The sequence below is a fragment of the Nanorana parkeri genome, unplaced genomic scaffold (genome assembly GCF_000935625.1).
Source record: "Nanorana parkeri isolate BGI_ZX_2015 unplaced genomic scaffold, ASM93562v1 scaffold1259, whole genome shotgun sequence".
In the NCBI taxonomy this organism is placed as follows: domain Eukaryota; kingdom Metazoa; phylum Chordata; class Amphibia; order Anura; family Dicroglossidae; genus Nanorana; species Nanorana parkeri.
Window position 1 is genome coordinate 297414 of NW_017307527.1, and position 21708 is coordinate 319121.

At 42.0% G+C, this 21708-nt stretch overlaps 1 protein-coding gene and 1 long non-coding RNA gene across 2 annotated transcripts in view; both read right to left on the bottom strand.

The window, feature by feature from the left end:
* Nucleotides 1-21708, bottom strand: part of HLTF (helicase like transcription factor) — a 58807-nt gene that overhangs the window by 19391 nt on the left and 17708 nt on the right. Inside the window, exons 5-17 of the mRNA XM_018568888.1 lie at nucleotides 20668-20762; nucleotides 19450-19524; nucleotides 19104-19295; nucleotides 17158-17241; nucleotides 16985-17069; nucleotides 14932-14986; nucleotides 13399-13475; nucleotides 11890-12003; nucleotides 10266-10363; nucleotides 9712-9867; nucleotides 5742-5868; nucleotides 3124-3259; nucleotides 711-890 (exon numbers count right to left, since the gene is read on the bottom strand). Of these exons, the coding sequence (XP_018424390.1) occupies nucleotides 711-890; nucleotides 3124-3259; nucleotides 5742-5868; nucleotides 9712-9867; nucleotides 10266-10363; nucleotides 11890-12003; nucleotides 13399-13475; nucleotides 14932-14986; nucleotides 16985-17069; nucleotides 17158-17241; nucleotides 19104-19295; nucleotides 19450-19524; nucleotides 20668-20762 (1474 nt within the window). The remainder of the gene's footprint in view (nucleotides 1-710; nucleotides 891-3123; nucleotides 3260-5741; nucleotides 5869-9711; nucleotides 9868-10265; nucleotides 10364-11889; nucleotides 12004-13398; nucleotides 13476-14931; nucleotides 14987-16984; nucleotides 17070-17157; nucleotides 17242-19103; nucleotides 19296-19449; nucleotides 19525-20667; nucleotides 20763-21708) is intronic.
* On the bottom strand, nucleotides 11917-14974 carry LOC108797309. Its single transcript, XR_001941875.1, has 4 exons — nucleotides 14932-14974; nucleotides 13399-13475; nucleotides 12764-12766; nucleotides 11917-12003 (listed from the first exon to the last, which is right to left on the bottom strand). It is a non-coding gene; the product is annotated as an uncharacterized LOC108797309 (long non-coding RNA).

The following is a 21708-nucleotide window of genomic DNA, read 5'->3' on the forward strand; positions in this document are numbered from 1 at the left end:
TTTTTTTAGTATTCTGCCAGTTGCAGTCGTCAGAATAAAGAAAAAAAAAGGCATAAGAATGCATAGCTAGATTCCTATTGGCTATTTCACTTTGCAATAGCCTAAAGCAAACTAGCTATTGCACCCGCCCCCTGCTGCTTTCAAATCACCAGAAGAGGACCTGATAGAAAATTTCAGGTCCCCCTCTGCTGATTGACAGCAGGAGTGGGCGGGTGCATTAGCTAGTTTGCTATTGGCTATTGCAAAGTGCAATAGCCAATAGGAATCTAGCTATGCAATCGTATGCCTTTTTTTTCTTTTCTGACTGACGGTCAGGCCGCGGCTCCCGATGTCAGAAAAGAAAAAAAAAAAGATCACAGGGAAAGGTTTAATGTGCTTGATTGAGCAGATTAAACCTTTCCGATAAAAAGTGTTTCTCTCCCGGCCGGGATGTGTACTCACCGGCCCAAGCGGCTCCATCGGATAACGAAGGGAAGGAGTCCAGTGACGTCGATGTCCGTGACGTCACCGGATCTCCGACGGAAGACCCAGAAGCCGGCGGAGAGGTGAGTACGGATCAAAAGAACTTTGATCGATCAAAATAATTAACGATTAATCGAGGGATTCATCGTTAATTTCCACAGCCCTAGTTTCCTTTAATAATATCCAATAGGCCTCCATGAATTACAAGGAGGGGTCAGAAGCATACAGTTTTTAATGCAAACCCATACCTGCTAATAATAAGTTTTCCTTCATTCTGCATTGATTCGTATATTCGTTTTTCCTCTGATGAAAGTTTGATGTGCTGGACAAAAACTTTACGTTCTGGCAGCTGCAGTACAGGCTTTCCTTTCACTTTAGTTTTTTTTGTCCTCCTCAAGGTGATATTTTTAATGAGTGCTTGTAATCGGCTATAAGAAATATTTATGTTATCATATATATTAATGCAATTATGGTTAACAAGATTCAATGTTTCATATATAAATCCACAATATATAAAGATAAGCCTTTAATGCTGGCCCTAACTTTCCCCAGTGTTGCTACTGTTATAGAATTTTTTTCCATGTACTTAGAAATTCTTCTTATGGTTTCTTTAGCACGGGGTAATTAACAGTAAATTCTAATGGGTGGGCCTCTCTTTACACTTCTCTGTCTGTTTAATTTTTATGTCATGTTTGTGAACCTTTAAAGCCAATCTGTGATTTGCCCATGCAGGGCAAAGCAACAGGTTTTCATTAATACCCAGCCCCCAGCAGCACCTACTTCTCCTTTTCTTCACTCCCCCACCATGAGCAAACAAAATGGCCAGTACTTCCGGGTATGGACTATTCACAACCATTTGATGCCTCTCCACAGACCATTGCTATCCTCCTCTTCCATAATTGCAATCGTTTGTGATGAAGCCACACATCACTTCCTTGAAGTTAAAATCAGCTTTATTTTCCAAGCACCAAAACAGTTAGACACTCCACCCAGTAGCCTCCTCTAACATATTTGCCTGTAATGGTTCCTAACCATAGAGCAAGAGGAGAAGGAAATTAACATTACTCATTTATAATCTATAATAGCTAATGCTCTCTTCAGGAATAAAATAGAAAAAAGAAGAACAGGAAAAAGAAAGGAGTAAGGGGGAGGGGAAGAGAAAAACAGAAGGGGGGGGGGGAAATAAGGGAAGAAGCAAGTTGGGTGGTAAAAAAGGGGAAGGGGTGTGAGGTATTGAAAGAAAAAAAAATAAGAACAAGGTAGGAGGAGGAGGAAGGGGGTACTGAAATTTCATCTTGGGAAGAAAAACCACTCATGGGTTGCATTTTGACTGGCATTTGTCACATTATGATGAAACATATGGCACCCTCATTTTGCTTTATAATTTTTATTTTGGTGCATACCTAATATTTACTTCTCCTCCATATCCTCCTGCTCTATAAGTAAGCTCCATTAGGGGTACATATGTTAGACACTCCACCCAGCAGCCGTTCTCTAACAGTTCTGGGTCTTGGAAAATATAGTTGATTTTAACTTGGAAGTGATCTGCAGCTAAATCACAAACTTCTGGCTATGAAGGAGCAAGCTACTCTCTCCCTTTCCTGTTGGGTCATCTGCTGGTGGATTACCCTTGTTAATCCTTTTGGCATATTAAAGTGTTGTGGGTGACAGAAGAGGGGGCAATGTCTCTAATTGGTTCACACAGTAGAGAGAACCAGATTTATACCCCACAGATTCACAGGGAAGAAAAGGAGATGTCCATTCTCCTGAGCACACTAGCAAAACACTGATACATGATGGTTGTGGGTGGGGTTATTCTGTGTGGGCTAACCTTTATTTGTTGCCAATATCCATGTATCCTGAAGTTGGCAGTAAAAATCCAGTCTTAGAATGCCTGTGTCCCTCAATGGACAAGAAGGGAATAAGGCATGCACGCAGAGGCAGTGTGATGCTTTGTGCAATGTTCTGCTGGGAAACCTTGGGTCCTGCCATTCATGTGGATGTTACATATAACACATACCACATACCTAAACATTGTTGCTGACCAAGTACATGCAAATGGTAATCTCTGATGGCAGTGGCCTCTATCAGCAGGATAATTCTCCCCGCCACACTGCACAATTGGTACAAGAATGGTTTGAGGAACACAACAACAAGTTTGAGGTGTTGACTTCGCCTCCGAATTTTCAAGATATCATTCCAATCGAGCATCTGTGAGATGTGCTGGAAAAACAAGTCAGATCCATGGAGGCCCCACTTCACAACTTACAGGACTCAAAGGATCTGCTACTGACGGCTTGGTGCCAGAACCCACAGCGTAGCTTCAGAGGTCTAGTGGAGTCCATGCGTCGATGGGTCAGAGGTGTTTTGGCGACAAAAGGGGGGCCTACTCAATATTAAGCAGGTGGTCATAATGTTATGGCTGATCTGAGTATAAGGATACTGCTAAGTAGAGGAATTTACACAGTGTAAGGTGCGCAACAACTCTTCAAAAACAAAAGCTCTGTGTAAGCAGGCTGTGTGCCTGTACATTGATGCTTTTTTTCAGGCTTGACTAGAGTACACATTACAGATAATTAAGCGTAGCAGTAAACTGTTATGGTTTGATAGATCGGCAGAGCTACTTCAAGGAAAATATCCTAATAAAAAGCATTATCATACCGCAATCCTCCTTCATCTCCCATGCTGACTGGTCTCTGGATTGTACGGTGCCACCACTCCCTGTCTGTGAATGGTTTCAGTTTTAAGAACGAGAGAATAGACCACAAATCCTTCAAGGAGTTCTGAATAGGGGTACCTATGTTACCACACAAAAGACTGAAATCAGAAATAAGAAACCAACAACACAAGCGACTGCACATTGGCTGCCATTGCTGGCTTCCTAAAAATGAGTTGCCGGTCTGCTATTTTGACTCTCTGGTGTCAGTTCTTTGAATCACTGACCTAGAACGTGTATGCAAATCAGTAAAGTGTGAAGTCCTTATCGGCATACAGGTTTTGGCTAGTAGTACTAGTAGTTAGTTACATCCAACTGGACATGTCATGTAATGCTGAAGATGTTTCCTAGCTTATCCAAGGACATTCTTCCGTTGCAATTATTATTATTATCATACAGGATTTATATAGTGCCAGCAGTTTGTGCAGCACTTTACATCAGAAGATGTGGCTTGGATAAGCTAGGGAACTACAGAACAAATCAAGCTGAAATGTAACTTACTACTACGAGCTATACCATGACTTGGATAAATGAGAACCTTCACAGACATAATTGTTGTGGGTTACTGGCTCAAAGCATTGAGACTAGAGGACAGCATGACAGTCAGACAACTAGCACTTGCAGGATAAGTCAGCAGTAGCTGCCTCAATGATTTTACCAGGTAAGGTGTTGTTTAAAATACTATCACTACAATTTTTTTTGTTGGGGGCAGAGTTTTTACCTTTTAGTTGTATGTAACTTACATCACAAATCAGTTTTCAACAGCAATATTTGTTATTTGTGCTGCTGCATTCACATTAAATTATACATTCTTTGATACACTTACGGATGGTGGCAGTGCTTTACCTGTTAGCAAAATGACAACAAATAAACCTTCTAGCATACTGCCATCCTAAGGCTCTATACATACAGATGTTCCTTGCTTATCGACTTACCTGTTTTGCGACCACTCGCACTTACGGCGGACCGCCGATCGACCTCCGACCTTGCGTGTCAACGTCAGTGCGCCGTGTCGCCGGCGGAAGTGGTGTCCTCCGGTAAGTATTTTCAGTGCCCGATGTACAGTACACTGTTCGGTACTGTACATCGACAACGCTATACAGTACTGTACTAATGCAGTACAGTACTGTATAGAGTTCCTCACTTAAGGACCAATTCGTTTAACGACCCTGGTCATAGGAACGGAACTTGGTCGTTAAGTGAGGAATACCTGTATTGGCAGGCTAACTAATGTTAAACAGAATTCACAGGCAGAAAAAATGGATTTTAGTACTTACTCTAAAATCTGTTTCTTGGCATTCATTAAGGGACACAGGATTTAGTAATTCAGAGACAAGTTTTACAGCCTTGTGCTGTCACAATAATTGCATAAAAATATGACAGTGCATAGCCAAAGTTAATATTCATATAAATGTGAAATGAGAATCACAATGTTCCTTAAAGGAGAACTATGAGGCGAGTGACAATTATTCAGCCTCATAGTTCTAGCCGACTTGTGACAATGAAACAGGTTGGTTCAATAGATCGGGAAGTGAGCGAAAACATACCGTCGCTCGCTGACTTCTCGATCTATCCCTGCAGAGAGCCGTGACTGTCACTCACGGCTCCCTGCAGGGATTCCCCTCCCCTGTCCGATCCTCCACCGCTGACTGGCGGATCGGACAGCTGGCTCTGCCTATAGATAGGCAGAGCCAGCTGTCAATCACACAGCTGGGTGGATCTCGACAGTAATGTTGGGATCCGTCCCGGCTGCGGCATCTCAGTATACTCAGTATATACTGTAGCTCACGGTATACTGAGCTTAGGGTGACGGGAGGACGCTAGTTTGTGTCTCTGTCTTAACTAGCACTTCCTGTCCTACGGAGTCTGTGCGGGTGCACGCTGCTGCATTTACTTACCTTGTGTCTCTCCTAGTCTCCCGGCCAAACATCTGAACTGCGCATGCGCCTGCCCCAAGATCCTCCAGATGTTTGGACAGGAGCATGTTTTTGCATATATCTACTGCTTGCTAGGAATAGATATATACAAAAACCGCTGAGGGTTTAATAACCCTTTAAACACTTGTGCATTCTTAAAAAGCAGGGTCAGTGTTTTAAGACAGGATATAGCTGGATCCACAGTGGGGATTGTCCCACGTCTAAGTAAAAGCCTCCTCAAACAGATATTGGTCAGAAAAATATTTTGGAGTAGTGAAGAACTTATCAGGAGTTTTCGAGTCTCCATACAGAACAGGTTGAAGTAAGGGGTGTACTTGAGAGGTTTTGATAAGCTTGGGGCCTACAAATTTGTTAACCTTTTCTCAGTAGAGAAAAGATGTCCTTCCTCCTAGGACACCATCATAAAACTGAAGCATGATGAGAGTGGGAAGGGTTATACCTGGCTGGCCAACTGCTTTTTTGTTTGCCAGTTTGTAATTCCTCCGGTATAATCCAATTGTCTCTGACTTACTGAATTCTGTGTCCTTGAATGAATGACAAAGAAAAAGGCTATTTAAATATAACAGGAGAATGCAAGACCTATACTCAGAAGCTTTATTGTCTATGACAAAAAACACAGGTCATACCCGTTAGTACCCATCGCCTCTCTGAATCCAGGTTGTGAACAGCTTTTGTTTGCTGGGCATTTGGGTTTCTAATTGTGTGTCCTTCATCCAACACAACTCTCAGCCACCTTATTTTATGTAGTGGACTCTCATTCTGAAAGAGGAAAAGAATGATTGATACCTGTAAAGCACCAAACAAGACTTTACAAACAGTAAAACCAGAACAGCAGTAACAGCATTTAACCACAAATGTGCAGTACAAGAACCCTCATCTATGCACATCTCAAACTGGAGAGTAAAGATCTGGTTTGCCTCCTGTGTGATACTGTCCTTCACATTGATGGACCAACAGTAAGCTGCCAGAGCATGAATTTTCCAGCTCAAGTAAACATTTGCAAACAGTAAAAAAGCACTTGTGGTTTTGGGGATTTTAGGTTGCGCAGTCCAACAGAGGGGGTGGGCATAAGGAAACAACTACTAGAAGGCACAATAAAAACTGTATAAAAAGTGGGGACTGCTTGCAGGACAATACCCCTGAAGGTGTCACCAGATGAGGCTACAGCCTCCACCTAGAAATAAAAACATGAGAAAAAAGCCCAGGTGGGAACCAATACCTGATGAACAAGAAAATATCCACATATCTAGTGAGGAGTGTCTTGACAGGGAAAGGCGAACATTGTTCCATTAGTTTGGATGCTGGTCTACCTGATCCACCTACAAGGGTGAAATGAAAACGAAAGCACCATACAGAGACCAACAAGTCCACTTTTACAATTAAAACCCCCCCCATTCCTCTCTTCTTGTTACCTTTCTTTCCCTCTCCTCACCCTTATGACTTACCCGCTTATATTATCTGGAGGTTCCATCGCTGAAAATTAAAAATGTCCTAGGTAAGACGCAAGTCCTAGAGCTCAACTCACCTGGTCCCTTTAAAGGAAGGAAACACCCTTGGTGCGAAGCCCTACAATAAACTTTGTGCTGTAATATGCTGCTTATCCTGAAGAACATAAAAGTCAAAGATTCAGAGATGCTCCTGACTCCCAAGGTCCAACAAAATGTCAGAGTCCATGGAGCAACAGTGAGGAGCCTTATTAGGTTGACTGGGTCAATCCAGAGAAAGAAAGATTGCCAGGAAGCCGGAAGCCCCCCTCTCGGGTTTGCAAAGCAGGAAGAAGTGTGGGAGGAGGAAATGTCCGGTTCTTGGTAAATAGATCCTGGGGAGACACCAGAGCATTCCCTCAAAATACTAACATACAAAGCCACCCACAACTCTGCGCCGGGCTAAATCACTTCCCTCATCTCAAAATAACTCCCAAACCATCCGCTCTGCGCCTCCGAGGACCACCAAGATTTCTCCAGAACCTCTCCCATCCTTTGGAACTCCCTACTGTCTGTCTTTAGGCAATGCCTAAAAACTCCTGAGGGAAGCTTATTCCTCCTAAAAACTGTACTGTTGCTCCTTCAATTAGCTCATTTCTCACAGTTATTACCTTTTGTATCACTTGCCTCTCCTTTTAGATTGTAAGCTCTTAAGAGCAGTATACTACTAATCCTTTTGTATTGTAACTGTACCAACTTCCCTTTTCCCCATTTTGCAAAGCGTTGTGCAAACTGTTGACGCTATATAAATCCTGTATAATAATAATAGTTTTAATAATACTATTATATATTAATACTATTAATATATATTATATAATAATACCTTGCTACTGTCAGAGGATTTCTGCACCTGAAAAAACTCCCCTTGCCCAATGAAATGTCAGAATCCATGCAGCAAAGGTCAGGTGCCTTACCAAACTAACGGAAAACAGCTGTCTGGGTTAATCCAGAGGCCTAGCTGCTGGTGAACAGATCCTGAGAACAGAACACCAAAGTATTCCCCGCGACTTGTCAAATAATTCCTGCAGGTGGAAATGAGCCTCCTGTGAGGAGCGGAAGAGAGTGCTGGGGAAGAAGGTTACGTCTGTAATCCTAAAATATCACATCCACCTACCCACCAGTCTGCAAGGATTACCAAACATCTCCCCACATTGGAAACTGGGGGCACACTTTCATGCTGATGAAAGGCTACTTATCTTTGACTTTGCGGCTGGCCTGAGAACCAAGTTTGGGAGACCAAGGCGTGTATACCTAAAGAATAGAGGAGTACATTCAAGAATAGTCTGGTCAAGGAGAGATTGGGACAACTTAAGTAATGATCACTATGACCGATGGCTCAGAAGGCGCCAGGGCAGCATGCAGATTAGCCATAGAATCAGCAGCCTCTACAATCGGCACTAGCCAGGTCATGGGTGAATTGAGCCACAAAGTGACTATAGTAGAGACCTCGGCCAATAAGAGGGAGGACTCTGATGACGAGTGGGAATCTATAATCATCAGAGAACAGGATTCCAGGTCACCTAATAGAGCAGGACTATCCTCCCCGTGTCTGGAAACATACAACTTGCAACATCACAGCGGTAAGGCAACGTAAAGCGTAAGGCCTCAGGTTCTCACAAAACCCACACAGCTGGTAAAACATGAGGGTCAGATGGTAGAGGTGGCTAAAGTCACTGCAGGTGGGCAATGGGAATGAATCGAGAATTGGAGTTCCACGTGGTTCTTTGCAAAGCAGCAACAGCAATGGGGAGATGTCTCCTTGACACAGAACGCATGAAAGAGTTAAATGCACGCAACACTCCATCCAGCTGATAAAGTCAGTGCTCAGTCCCTCAGCATTAACCCATTCCACGGTAGGAAACAGAAGTAATAATTTTAAAGGTGCTCATTAATCTGAACAAATTAAGTAGCTCCCGGTGCTCAGCCCACATGGCCTACTCACAGAGTAACTCAATACAGACACGGACAAGCGCTGAAACAAGTCCAACGGGCATACAGGCACGGCGGGTCTCCCCTGATGGATCGGAGGAGAGATTAGTGGCTTCCAGTCGTCGCCCCCCTCCCAATCCCGAGGTCTTCTGTGCCTAGTGCGGGCCCGGCACAGCGGCTCTGTCACCGGAGATCATCACATGATCTCCCTCTGATCTCTACTCCAATCTCTGAATGCAGCAGTGATGTATATTACATCACTTCCGCATTCAGCTGTCATTCTCCGGCTTCTGTAGCTGGAGGGAAGCAGCTGAAGCAAAGGGGTTATCCCAGGCAGGCCTACAGTTTTTTGTTTGACACGGTCTAATCCTCCTGTAGGCAGCAGTATAAACAGAAGGTAAAAAAACTCACTTTGTCCCTCAATGGACAAGAAAGAAAATCTAATTAAAGCACTTCTGATGGGGCAGGTAATAACCTAAACAGAGTATGAGAGCAGCAACCTACATGTGACCGCTGAGCTGCCTACAGGCTTATGAAACCTACCGAGAAGGCCAAGCATGGTCAGTGAGAAGTCAGTATTTGCACAGGCAGGTTTAGGGACATCTGGGGCTCCTGGAAGTACATTTCAAGAGGATGAAACCTGCTAGTCCTTGCAGTTATTATATCAATTAAACTGTCATGAAAGATTTGCTTCTATGCTAACAATTTAAGAATCCCTATTTACATCAGAACTATTCCCTTAACCTTTTCACTGTAGGAAGTATAGCCTCGATCAGGGAAATTAAAGAGTTAATATAAGATCGCAGCCATATATGTGGTATGCTGCCAGATTTTCTTCTGTTGTATAAGCAGCCATACGCTCGTTTTAAATTTTACTGACCATCCTCTCTTTATGTTATAGAAGTGATTTGAGCAGTTGTAGATTTATCAACCTCTAATAACTCCATAAGGTGAACCTGTCCCCACCAGTATTACTGCCCCCAAAATGGTCACTGACCCTTGTCAGCCTGCCATGTCAGACAGGGCCGTGCTGTGTGGCAGAGCTGTATAAATCTCCGGACTAGATAGACAGAAACACAGATATTTGGCCAGGCAATCCAGCTCTGATTTATGCATTTAATCTGTATGGAGGTTTGCCTGAAGTTCGGTCTTACAAAAATGAAACTCTACTACATAAGCATACCAGCTGACTTACGCCATAATCATGAGTTACCACACTGTACGTTGTTAATACAACATCCTGCTTGGAAAGAAAGTCTGGATTTTTGTTGCGTTCAGATCCATAGTAGAGGTAAATATTTAATTTGGCATCTGCTTTTACATGTTGCTCAAACTGATCCTGAGAAAAAAAAAAAGATGTAGGGTTATTTAATAAAACTGACAGATTAAAGGAAATGATTAAAAAGACATTCTAACCTAATATAAAATACAATTGATCAATACAATTCTGCTAAAATATGCTGTTGTAAGCAATTTGCTGCTGCAGAAATGCCGTTAATGCATTTGTATGTTAGTGAATTTGCACTGCCCAACAGGGTTCAGAATAGGTAATAAGCAAAGTCCTAGTTGGTGAATTCAAATAGTTCCCCCACCAACATGACCAGCTAGTAAAACGCTACAACATGCCATAAATTCAGACTAATGTTGGTAAGAACATCTGAACTAACAGTGTTCCAGAATGAAGTTGTGCACAGTTTGATTGGGACAAGGCAGAGAAAGGACACAAATCATACTTACAATCCAGTTACTCAGCACTGACAGGGGACAAATGATTAGAGTTGTTCTAGGATGTTTCTGTGCTTTACATTTTGAAGGATTATCAGTTAGGGGTTTAACTGAAACAAACAAAGCAGGAAGAGATCATTATTATTGTACACTAATAATTTCACTGTAGTCAAAGACTTTTCCCTACAACAATCCATTTCTTTGGTCCAACTCTGGCTTGTTTGTTACCTGTGAAGCCATCACATCCATAAAAAAGAATGGTTATATGCTCATTGGACAAGCAGTGCTGTACACAAAGTGCAGTCAGCATTTGTCAGACCAGTAAAATGCTATTATTAGCATTGTATAGGGCTGCTACCCTTCCTGGGTAGTTTCTTTCAGGAAACAGATGGATCTTAATGGCATGACACATGTGATTCAATGGGGCTGGTTTGTTAAAATTGTACAAAGAAACATTTACATACAACTGAGATTGTTAGGCAGTAACAACCAATCAGGCTTTACCTTTCATTGTATAGAAACATTTCCAATTGGTTGCCTAAGTTGATGACTTCATTTTGTGGTCATTTTCTTTTCTCTATTTTTAACAAACCAAAGTGAACCACAGGGAAAGAGAATACTATGTGTACCATAAATGTATAATATAGAATGATGTCAGCTGCCTACTAGAGGAAACAGACCAGCCCCTGTGGTTTTATGTCCTTGAATGCACTTCATTTGATCCTCTATGCAGTGCTACATCAACGCTAATACAAAATAGGAATTAAAAGACAGAAAATATTTGTTTTTCAGCATGACCCTGCTGCTATGTAGTCTTCTATTCACCTTTTTAGTAGGTGTCAACTCAAACCATTGCCCTCTTGGAGAGTTTCAGGCATTGCTGCTGTCCAACATTTTTGGGTGTGCCCAGGAACCCACTGGCCACTGTGGTTCCTCTTGCTGACCCTTATGTCACTGCACTTGTATGAATATACTGTAACTCATTATTTGAACAGCGACAAGGGCAACAAAAGGCAGACTAAAGGTATATTAACAATTATGTTGAAAAAAATAGCATCACATCCTTTATTAAAAGGAGAACTATGAGGTGAGTGATTTTCACTCACCTCATAGTTCTAGCCGACCTGTGACAATGAGACTGTCACAGGTCGGCTCAGTAGATCGAGAAGTGAGCGAACATATACCAGCGTTCGCTCACCTCTCGATCCTGTCAAGGCTCTCTGCCGTGACAGGGGAGGGGCTGGATTCTCCTCTCCCCGCTCCGATCCGCCAGCGCTGACTGGCGGATCTGACGGGGGAGGGGGCATACAGCTGGCTCTGCCTCTAGATAGGCAGAGCCAGCTGTCACTCACGCAGCTGGGCGGATCTCGACATCGATGTCAGGATCCGCTCCGGCGTCTCAGTATACCGCGAGCTGTAGCTCGTGGTATACTGAGCTTAGGGTAACGGGAGGACGCTAGTTTGTGTCCTCCCGTTACCCTAAGGAGAACTATGGGGAAAAGCCCTGACCCCATAGTTCTCCTTTAATGATGAGTCCTCTACTTTAGCACATGCTCAGCTTTAATATCCACCACACAGTCATACATTATCACAAACATCACAAAAAGTCAGAACATTGTGAATAGTAAACACCAACCTGTGCCTTTTATCGTTGTGCCTTTCATCTTTGTTTTTTCCTTCACAGCTGGGGCAGTGCCAAAGAGAGCCATGGCAAACTGATCATCATCCACAACATTGCATGTCGGAGGAGCTGCAAAGTCAAAATGTTTAATGTAAAGCAGATCCTGCAATCTTAAAGTAGAACTAAAGTCAATACTTTTTTAGATTTAGCTATTGGTAAGTGCTTACAACCACTTTAAGGTTTTTATTGCTGTCTGTGTCCCTGTTTAGGAGGTTCACCCTTCTATTTGTCTTGATGACCATTATCACAGAGAGTGAAAGAAATCTAACATTTTGAGTTGTCACCAGAACAGGAATAGAGAGAAAATCGTCCAGTGGAGATACCAGTTTGGTGACCCTGGTAACTTTAGAGGGATTTCCTTTTCACTTCCACAGGAAATTAAGGGAATATAAAAAAAATGACAGGGGTTATAACCCTCCTTTACTCAATCCAACATAAAATAAAAATAAAAAAGTGTAGGCTTTAGTTACTCTTCACACTTATAACTGTACACTCAAAAACCTGAACCGCCAATTATAAACTGTAACCACAGGTCATGACGGCATTAAAGCATAAATCAGCGAAAAAACCCACCCAGTACTTCTCTGCAATACACAATTTGCCCATGTCTTATCCTTTTAAAAAGGAGTTTGTACAGCAGACCAGGTTGCAGCTTTACAAATCTGAGAAACAGAGGTCTGATGTTGAAAAGCCCAAGAGGAGCTCCCTGCCTGGTCTTTAAAGAGAAAAGGAGGAATTTCATCATGTAGCGGATATGCCCGCACAATTGACAACGGTCAAGTCCACTTAGGAGTAGTAAATGTAGAAGCAGGAGTACCCCTTTAAGGACCTTCTGGAATGAAAACAGGGAACCTGTGTCCCTTAACCACTTGAGGGCCAGGGTGTTAAACCCCCTTCCTGTCCAGTCCATTCTTCAGTATTCAGCTCGGACGTACTTTGACATTTACTCAGTCATGCAACACCATACCAAAATAAATGTTATACCATTTTTTGGTGACAGATAGAGCTTTTCCCCTACATTACATTGTGAAACATTTATTATTACTCTTATCTACCAGTTTTCTGGTAGATTTCAAGTCTTAAAATAGCGCACACCCACAAAAAAACTACAATACCTAAAATTGCTCATAGGCAACGCTTTACAAGCTTTTACCGCTCATCAGTTTAGTGTTACGTCTGGATGATTGGAATGCTCTCGGTCTCGATCCTTTGATGTAAACCAGGTAAAAGCTTTAGCAAAGAAAAGCTATAGATCAACGAGTACTGATCCCACAGCACCACCAGAGCATCCGACAAACAGCCACATGCCCTGGAGACGAATCTGCCCAGCTTCTGTTTGAACCGAGAAGCTAGAAGAACTCCATCCAGGACAGGAGGTACTCTACCTCTGTCGCCGCTGGATTCCCTAATCCCTTGTGGGGCATTTAACAGATATTCCGGCCTAGGTTTTTGTTCCCTTCTCACCTTTTATTTTTCGTGGGATCCATTCATCCTCCTCTTCAGAGTCGTTGAATGAATACTTGGCTTTTCCAGCTTTTTGCCTTTGAGAGTAAAAAACAGTTAAAATTAAGAAAACAGTACTGCTGTGACCAGTATCCAACTCTTTGGGAGCTCATATTAAAGTGATGTTAAAGTCAAAACGACTTGAAGCCATTTCAAATGCTGCTGAAATCCCTTACAATGGATGCTGCTCCTTGATGTTTAAAAGTTTTAGTTTCCTGCAGAATCAGGTGTTCCCCTGAGCACTGGTCCCGACTTCATGTTTTAGACTGACTCCTTTGTCAAGCAGAGTGTAATGCAGTCACCCTTGAGTGTGCTAGTAAGCTGTGTACATCTCTACAGACACAGCAAAACAAGCTTCTCCCCTCCCCCCTTCTACAAGCTAGTAGATGAACAGTTGCACTGTCCTTTGTGATCTTCTACTGGACAGGAAGTTCAGGGAAGCTGAGCTGAGAGACTTGGAAGCAGCCATTCAGAAACATGATTGATGATTTTAAGTGTTTGGGCAAAAAAGTAAAGCAATGCTCTGCTGGGCAAAGCATATTTGTTTGATCTGGATTCATTATCGAAAAAAAAGTTTACTACTTTAACCTTTTCAGAGGCAAACTAACAAATTTCAAAAAGGTTTCTAAAATATTTCAACATTTAGATACTAGTTTATATGGTCTACAACAACAAAATCCTAAAGCTTTTTATCTGATGTAAGTATAAGTATGGCCCCTTATTGGACAGGGGAACTCATTTTTCACCCAATCTGTCAATATGCAGATCACTTACAATGTGGGCAGAAATGCAGTAAAAACCCACCACTGAAAGCATTATGTACATGTAGAGGGTATCACTGCTACTGCAGAAGAAGCACGGTGCAGATTATTGACTGCTGAGGGCTGAAGGAAAACGAACGCCGTGCCTCTTCTCTAATGAATAAACTAAGCAATGTACAATACGTATATTTCACTGATCATTTTCAGGAATCTGACATGACATGGGCGAATGTTAGTATTAGAGCTACATGCTTGGGCACATTATACATATTAATCTTTATGAGATGTGCCATGTGAAAAGAATGGATTAGGGCTGCAACAACTAATCGACATAATCGATTATTGAAAAAGTTGTCAACTTTTTCATTCATCGATTAATCGGTTTCAGATTGGTTCGCCCTGTTCACGGCTCCACACACAATGCGCGCCACACCTCCTCCCCACCTCACGCTTGCCGCTGGCAGACCCGCCTGGCTGCACCCACGCCGCACCTCCTCCCCGCCTCACGCTCACCGCCCCCCCCCATCCCCCATCTGCACAGAGGAGCCATTTTTTAAAATTTATTTTATTTTTTATCCGATTAACCGATTAATCGAACTTAATAATCGGCTAACTAATCGATTTTGAAAATAATCGTTAGCTGCAGCTCTAGAATGGATTCATATGTTAGGTATAAAACAAATTATATATAATTATATAGATAGTCCAAATCCACAGTAATAGTATTATATACCTTTTAGGCCGAGCTTTAGTTTCTCCTTTGCTGCTGCTGGCACCTTCATTTGTTTCTTTAGCAGAAGAAAAACAAAAAAACAAACAGGGGAAAATGTTAATACTTAAAATACTGCCATCTACTGGTTGAATATATGAATGCCAAAGAACATAAGATTTTCATACTCCCCAATAACATCCTTTTCTTGGAGCACACTGAAGGACACAAAGTCTTTCACCTTCAGGGTTAAATATACTCCCATCTACAGGAGGATTGGACACTGGAAAAATTGGCAAACAAAAAAAAACAAAAAAACTGTAGGACAGTCCAGGATAGCTTCTCCTACTACCATCAGGCATCAGTTTTGTAGCAAAGCAGTACCGAGAGCATGGTCATAAAACACAAAAGGATGTCCTTCAATGGGCTCCAAGATAAGGATTATTCATCCTATTTTCTTTCTCGCCCATTGAAGGACAGGAAGTCTCTCTCTCACCTTCGGGACACCCAAAAGCAAGAGAAAACTGAACTTGCAGCAGCTTAACAGGCGCCTAGAGCACCAATATCCGAAGCTGGCATTTCATGAGGACGAACTCCCACCTGGTAAGGAGAATGTAAAAAGAAAACCAAAAGACCAGGTGGTAATTTAGCATAGGTAACGATGCCTGACGCCAGAGAACAGAGAATCAGAAAATACTCACATTCTAGTGAGGATTGTCTCAAGGTGTGAGGAAAAAACATTGAATTATAGACCAGAAGTGTGCAAAGTGGTCTGCCTGATCCAACCAGGAGGGCGGAACCAAAAAGAATTTCCCTGTAGGAAAAGCCTCACAGCCTGGACCATGATCAAGGAAATGGGACTAGGAGAGATTATCTTGAGCTGGGCTAGTTTTTTGTATTGTTTGCCAGTACCCAATCCTCCTGTAGGTGGCAGTATAACTTGAAGGTGAATGGCTGTGTCCTTCGATGGACAAAAAAGAAAAGCCATTGTCTTTTGGAAGCTTGGTCACAGATTAAAAATGCTAATTAGAAATTCCATCTGAACAAATCTTTTTAGTTTAGATGAAATATACAGACAGACTGCAGAGCATTTCTCAAAGACTCTTGTTCCAAAATGAGGAAGCAGATTTCGTTTTAGCAAGAGGAAAGACTTTTACAGTTTCTAGTGAAGAAAAAACAATGGCAATTTACTAGTTAATAGATGTCCTCCAAGCCATATTTACACCGAGTGGTAACACAGCTGAAACACAATTTCAGAAACATATTCCTTTTTGTGCAAAGTTCTTGCTGAATATGGATTTCAGAGACGAGAAATCTCTTTAGAAAGCAGCAGTATGGTCATAAAGCGGCCACACCGTTGCTAAGGGAAAATCTATAACAACTCCTGCAAATTGAAAAAATACAGCTATGTGCTTTACAAATGTGCACTGTGCTTCACTGGCTTCAGAAGTCCAAAGCTGGAGGAGCACAATAATAAGAAATAGAAGCGGTATTAAAAAAAAAGCGGAGGCCGTGTAAAGTCACATGATCAGCTCTGCTGCGTTAAACAGTGAGAAGTCTGTATGATATCACAGGCTGTATACTGCAGCCCCCACTTTTAAATGGTCAGGTCATGGTAAGCGATATCCACTCTCAGTTATAAACACGTGCCTTAGTATTCCTAGTAGGGATGCACCCATACCAGCATTGGTGCCGATACCGAGTATGTGGGCGAGTAATCAATCGTACTCGCCCAAATGCTCCCGATACTTATCCTGATACCGGAACTTTCAGTATCAGGAACCCGGACAGCGAGTCATTACCTGCCCCCCAGCATAGGGATTGGCCAGAAAGTCGGCTCCATGCTTCCTCGTCACCTGGTGACAAGGGAGCATGAAGCCGGCTTCCCAGCCAATCAGGAAGCCGGACAGCGAGTCATTCATTAATAGGACTTCCCGTATCGGTATTCGGCGAGTACTGAAAAAAAATTATTGGTACTCGATACCGAAAAAAATGTCATCGGGCATCCCTAATTCCTAGCCTGCCTATATGGGTGTAACGAGGGTGTAGAATAACTATTTTTTCCAAGTGAATGTACCATCTGTTTTCCTCTGTGCCTGTTTCTTGTTAAATGATTTTCTTGAGTCATCTTGTACAAAAGATTTTTCTTTTGAAGACGATTCCTATGAAAAAATATGAAAAGACTTAACATACTGCACTAAAAATACAGTGAGCTAAACAGAGAATGGTGGGCTGTGCCTATAAACTTACGCCAGAAATTCCATACCCAACTGGAAACATTTTTCCATCATGAAAGTTAGTGAGGATTAAAGCAATGACTGATAAAGTCTTTCCCTAAAATCATACAAAACAAAAGAATAACCAAAAGCTCCACATGTGAATAGCATTAAACATCATCGAAAAACAAAATACTGAACTGTAAATTGTTGGCTTACTAAATGCAGATAATTGTCCTCACTGTCTAGGCCACCATCATTCTCAGCTTAGGCCATTTGTGATTTGAGCACAGGCATTCCAGTATAAGGATCAGACCATTTGGGGCTACCATAGTGGTCAATAATAGGCTCTTCTGACAATTAACATTTTGCACTGTATTCTCCAACTCATCAGAGAACAGATAGATATCTCCCTACCCATTTTGTATAGTCGTCTAATCTATTATTTTAATATCTTTATTTTAATAGTAATATTCAGTGCATTTACATTATAACTTTATATGTACAAATTGTTTACATTAAAAACATTCCAGTAACTGAAATTCTGACACTTTGTGCCATTGGCAGAAATTGTGTGTTGATCTCAAATGCGAACAAGACAACACTACTATATTAGCAGATGTGCAAGCGCAAGAAATGCCGAACTGTTGCCACATCTGAAGTCACAATATTCTACTTAAAAAGCACCCAGACAGCCAAATGCCTTGACTGGATATTTGGTAGTCAAACAATGGACCACAACAAGTTTAAAATACCTAAAAGACTGTAAAATAGTCCTACATGGACAACAAAATCAACTTTGCAAACAATATCAGCAACACATCTAATAGCCCATGTTCAGCATCTGCTGTGTACAATACTGACTGATCTCCTATAACTATCAGTATAAACACATAGTTTCATTACCAATAGCATATCTTTTACCACTGCAATGTACAAACCCATTGCTCATTATATATTTCACTAGCCTGTGCAGAGTCAAGGAAACAAGGTGAATAATAAACACCTTTTACAATACTAATGTTTTAAAGTAAATGCAGTGGGAGATTTATGGAGGCTCCTACTACTAACCTCTGCATCTGAAAAGTTACATAACTGTTACGCTGATCTTTTGGCTTCAATACTTCAAGTCACTGAGGCAGATAATGCATACAGAACAGAAGTTGTGACTTCTCTCTTACTTCACTTGCTGCATGCTTCTTACAAGTTTGTGACTTAAAGTATTGAAGTCAGACTATCTATATGACAGCCAGATACCTAGAATTTCCTGGGGAAGCAGCAGTGGGGCCCTACACATTTTTCTTCTCAACACAGGTTTCCTTTAAAGTGACACTAAACTCAGGAGTTTAATCTTAAAAATGCATTCATGTACCCTAACTATTAACACAAATGTATCTTAATTGTGTATCACTCGGCTGTAGATCCTCAAATCATCTCTGAATTGGTGCCGACACTGTCCTTCCTTCTGGAGGGTGGCTACTTTTATTCCCCATGGTCCCTGTGAGTGAAGTAAAGTAGCCAATGCTCCAAGCTCACTCCTGTGAAGGACTACAATCTAAATATAAATGAGTAAACTAAACCTGGGATTGTAGTCCATCACAGAAGTGAGCTTGGAGTGGTGGCTACTTTACAACACACACAGGGACCATGGGGAATAAAAGTAGCCACCCTCCAGAAGGAAGGACAGTGTCGGCACCAATTCAGAGATGATTTGAGGATCTACAGCCGAGCGATACACAAATAAGAGACATTTATGTTAATAGTTAAGGTACTTGAATGCATTTTAAGATTTAACTCCCGAGTGTAGGGTCCCTTTAATTTCTGCTTTTAAATGACAATTTGTCAAAAATAAAGCAGCTCTGAACAAATGAACAGATGATTGTTCCACTAAGTCAGAAACAGACAAAGGAAAAGAGAAATCTATATTTTATTTTCGGTCTGGAGATTTCATGCCCTATAACTGAAACAAAGAGAACATACCAGTCCCATGTCATCTGCCAGAATCCCTCCTCTTACACTCTCTGGCCTTTCTTTTTCTGCAAAGTTTGTAAGAGTGCAGTAGTAGAGGTTGTTCCTCTGTTCCCAAAACGGTGGCAGGTCTTTACTGTTCTCGCGTGACACCATCCAAGCCAGTGCCTGCTTCTGATGAGGGAGCAATGATGTTCCCACAGCCTGCAAAGATCATTACAGATCACAGCAAAACATTTACCTCCATATATGTGAGCCAGTCACAGGTGTTTGCAAAGTAAGCTTTGTAATATTACCAGTAATGAAATCCTTTACACAGGATTAAAACCACAGCTCATTTCAACACAGTGAATCTTACCTTTGAAGGTTCAACTTCGCTGGTTTTATCATCTTCCTTCAGATCTTCAAATAATTTATCAAATTCAGTCTTCAGCTGTTAAACACACGAAGCATGTACAGCTTAGTTAGTATACTGTTTGTTCACAATAACATAGGTAAAATAGTTCTGTGTAAGACATTCATTTGGTGAGATTTCAGTTTTCTTTGCAAAAAGCAAGAAGCGGGTCTAAAAGTAGGATTTCATTTTGGGGAAAAAAATAGTGGATAGAAATGATTGGGACATGCCGAACAGTATAAACCCAGAGAGCAACACTCTCCCACCTCATTTGGCTCCATCAACTATTAAATAACTAATCAATCAACTATCAACTCTATTAACTATCAACCCTGCTCCAAATGCAACCCTTATCTCATATCTATGATGACAGCTAAACATCCATTGGGAAGCTGCATCATGCTACAGGATAATACAATACGCCAAACAGTACAGAGCACAAGGCATGCCAGTCTGAGGGGAGTTTTGTGAATAATGTTTATCACTATGCCTAGATACCATATGACATAGTAGTAATCAGCAAACGATACATCATTAATGGTGCCAACTAGGGATGTCCCGATACTAGTATCGGGGCCGATAACAGGCATATTCTCAAGTACTTGTACTCCTGAAAATGCCCGCATTCTTCAGGCCGACACTGGCCCTTTAAATTTTTAAACGGCAGCAGCTGCTGAGTGCCCGTCGGGACCTCTGGATCCTGCTGGGGACCTGGCAGAGCCTGTTTGGGTCTATACCTCCTGCTCCTCCTTCCCGAAACAGGCACAGCCATGGACAGCCCCACACACCAGCATCCGTCCAATCAAATCAGAGCCCTGCAGAGATCCATATGCTGCCCTGGTGAGATCGCAGCCTTCTGCTCTGGTTGGATATATTGTGCTACTGTGGTGGGATCATGTTTTGTGCTCCTCTGCGGGTCATGTATTGTGCTCCCCTGCGGGCCATGTATTGTGCGCCTCTGCGGGCCATGTATTGTGCGCCTCTGCGGGCCATGTATTGTGCGCCTCTGCGGGCCATGTATTGTGCTCCTCTGCGGGCCATGTATTGTGCTCCCCTGCGTGAGCATGCCATAGACATCAGTTTCATGTGAGCCAAGTTCCTGCTTGCAACACATGTGTAAAGATCTAGTAAACCTTAGTGCAGGCAAAAAGTAAATCGATACATTTTCCCACCAGGACAAACCTGCTCTGTAGTCATTTGCACAGCTGGGAGAGATGGAGCACCGAGTCGGGGCTGAGCTTTTGGAGAAAAGAAACTTCCTTCGAAACTCTGTGAGCCTAAATTCAGATAAAGAAAATATGTTAACAGTTACAGAATTATTGTAAACTCCAAAATGTTTTGTAACTTTTGTGTTGGTATGTTTTTATTTAATAGGGGTTTCAGGCAGTTTTGGTTAATACAAACTTTACAACAAAATGGTTTGAGGAGCTACACGCAAAACTTTGAATCACTTAAGAGATCGATTCATCTGACTTACCCTCTGCGCAATAATGACTGCTACCTAATCAGTATACAAACAAAATGGAGGATACAAAAAAATCTAGAAGGAAAGCCTGCTCATGTGACCTGTCAAATCTGATAGTCACTTTGGTCTCTATTTTAAATATAAAATAGAAGGTAGCAAACTGGTGTGCCTCCTGACCTCCTCAGGGGTGCCTCAAAATTTTGTGGAAGTGGGACTGTGATGTGAAGGGGGAATGAATGGAGACTGATGTAAAGGGGGCTCCGCATGTAAAAGGGGAACTGTGCTGTTACATCTATTGTATAAAATATGATACATAGTCATGGTTAATATATTGCCATCTTTTGGTCATTTTGGATATTGCACCATCTTTTACTGTGTTCCCTCCACTTGTGTGTGATGTACTTCCCTTCATCTTGCATTGTCTTTTTGGTATCATAGCCACTTGTCTCATAGCCACATGTTAATATGCTCGCATGGGGAAAGATTACTTCTATCTTTGACATGCAAATACCGTCTTTCTAATAAACTGCTACATCCTGTTGTCTCCTGTAACCTACTGCATTCAATAAAGAGCTTTGTGAATGAAAAGGTATTTGGTAAGTTCAGCTGCTAAGGATTGTCCGCAGTGATTGTATCTGCTTATACATGCCAGGCATAGAGGTCTCAGCAAGGGATAAATTACTAATACAACCATCGGAGCCAGAATAGGAACTCTGATGTGAAAGGGGGGGGGGGGGGGGGGGGAGGGGATAGAGAAG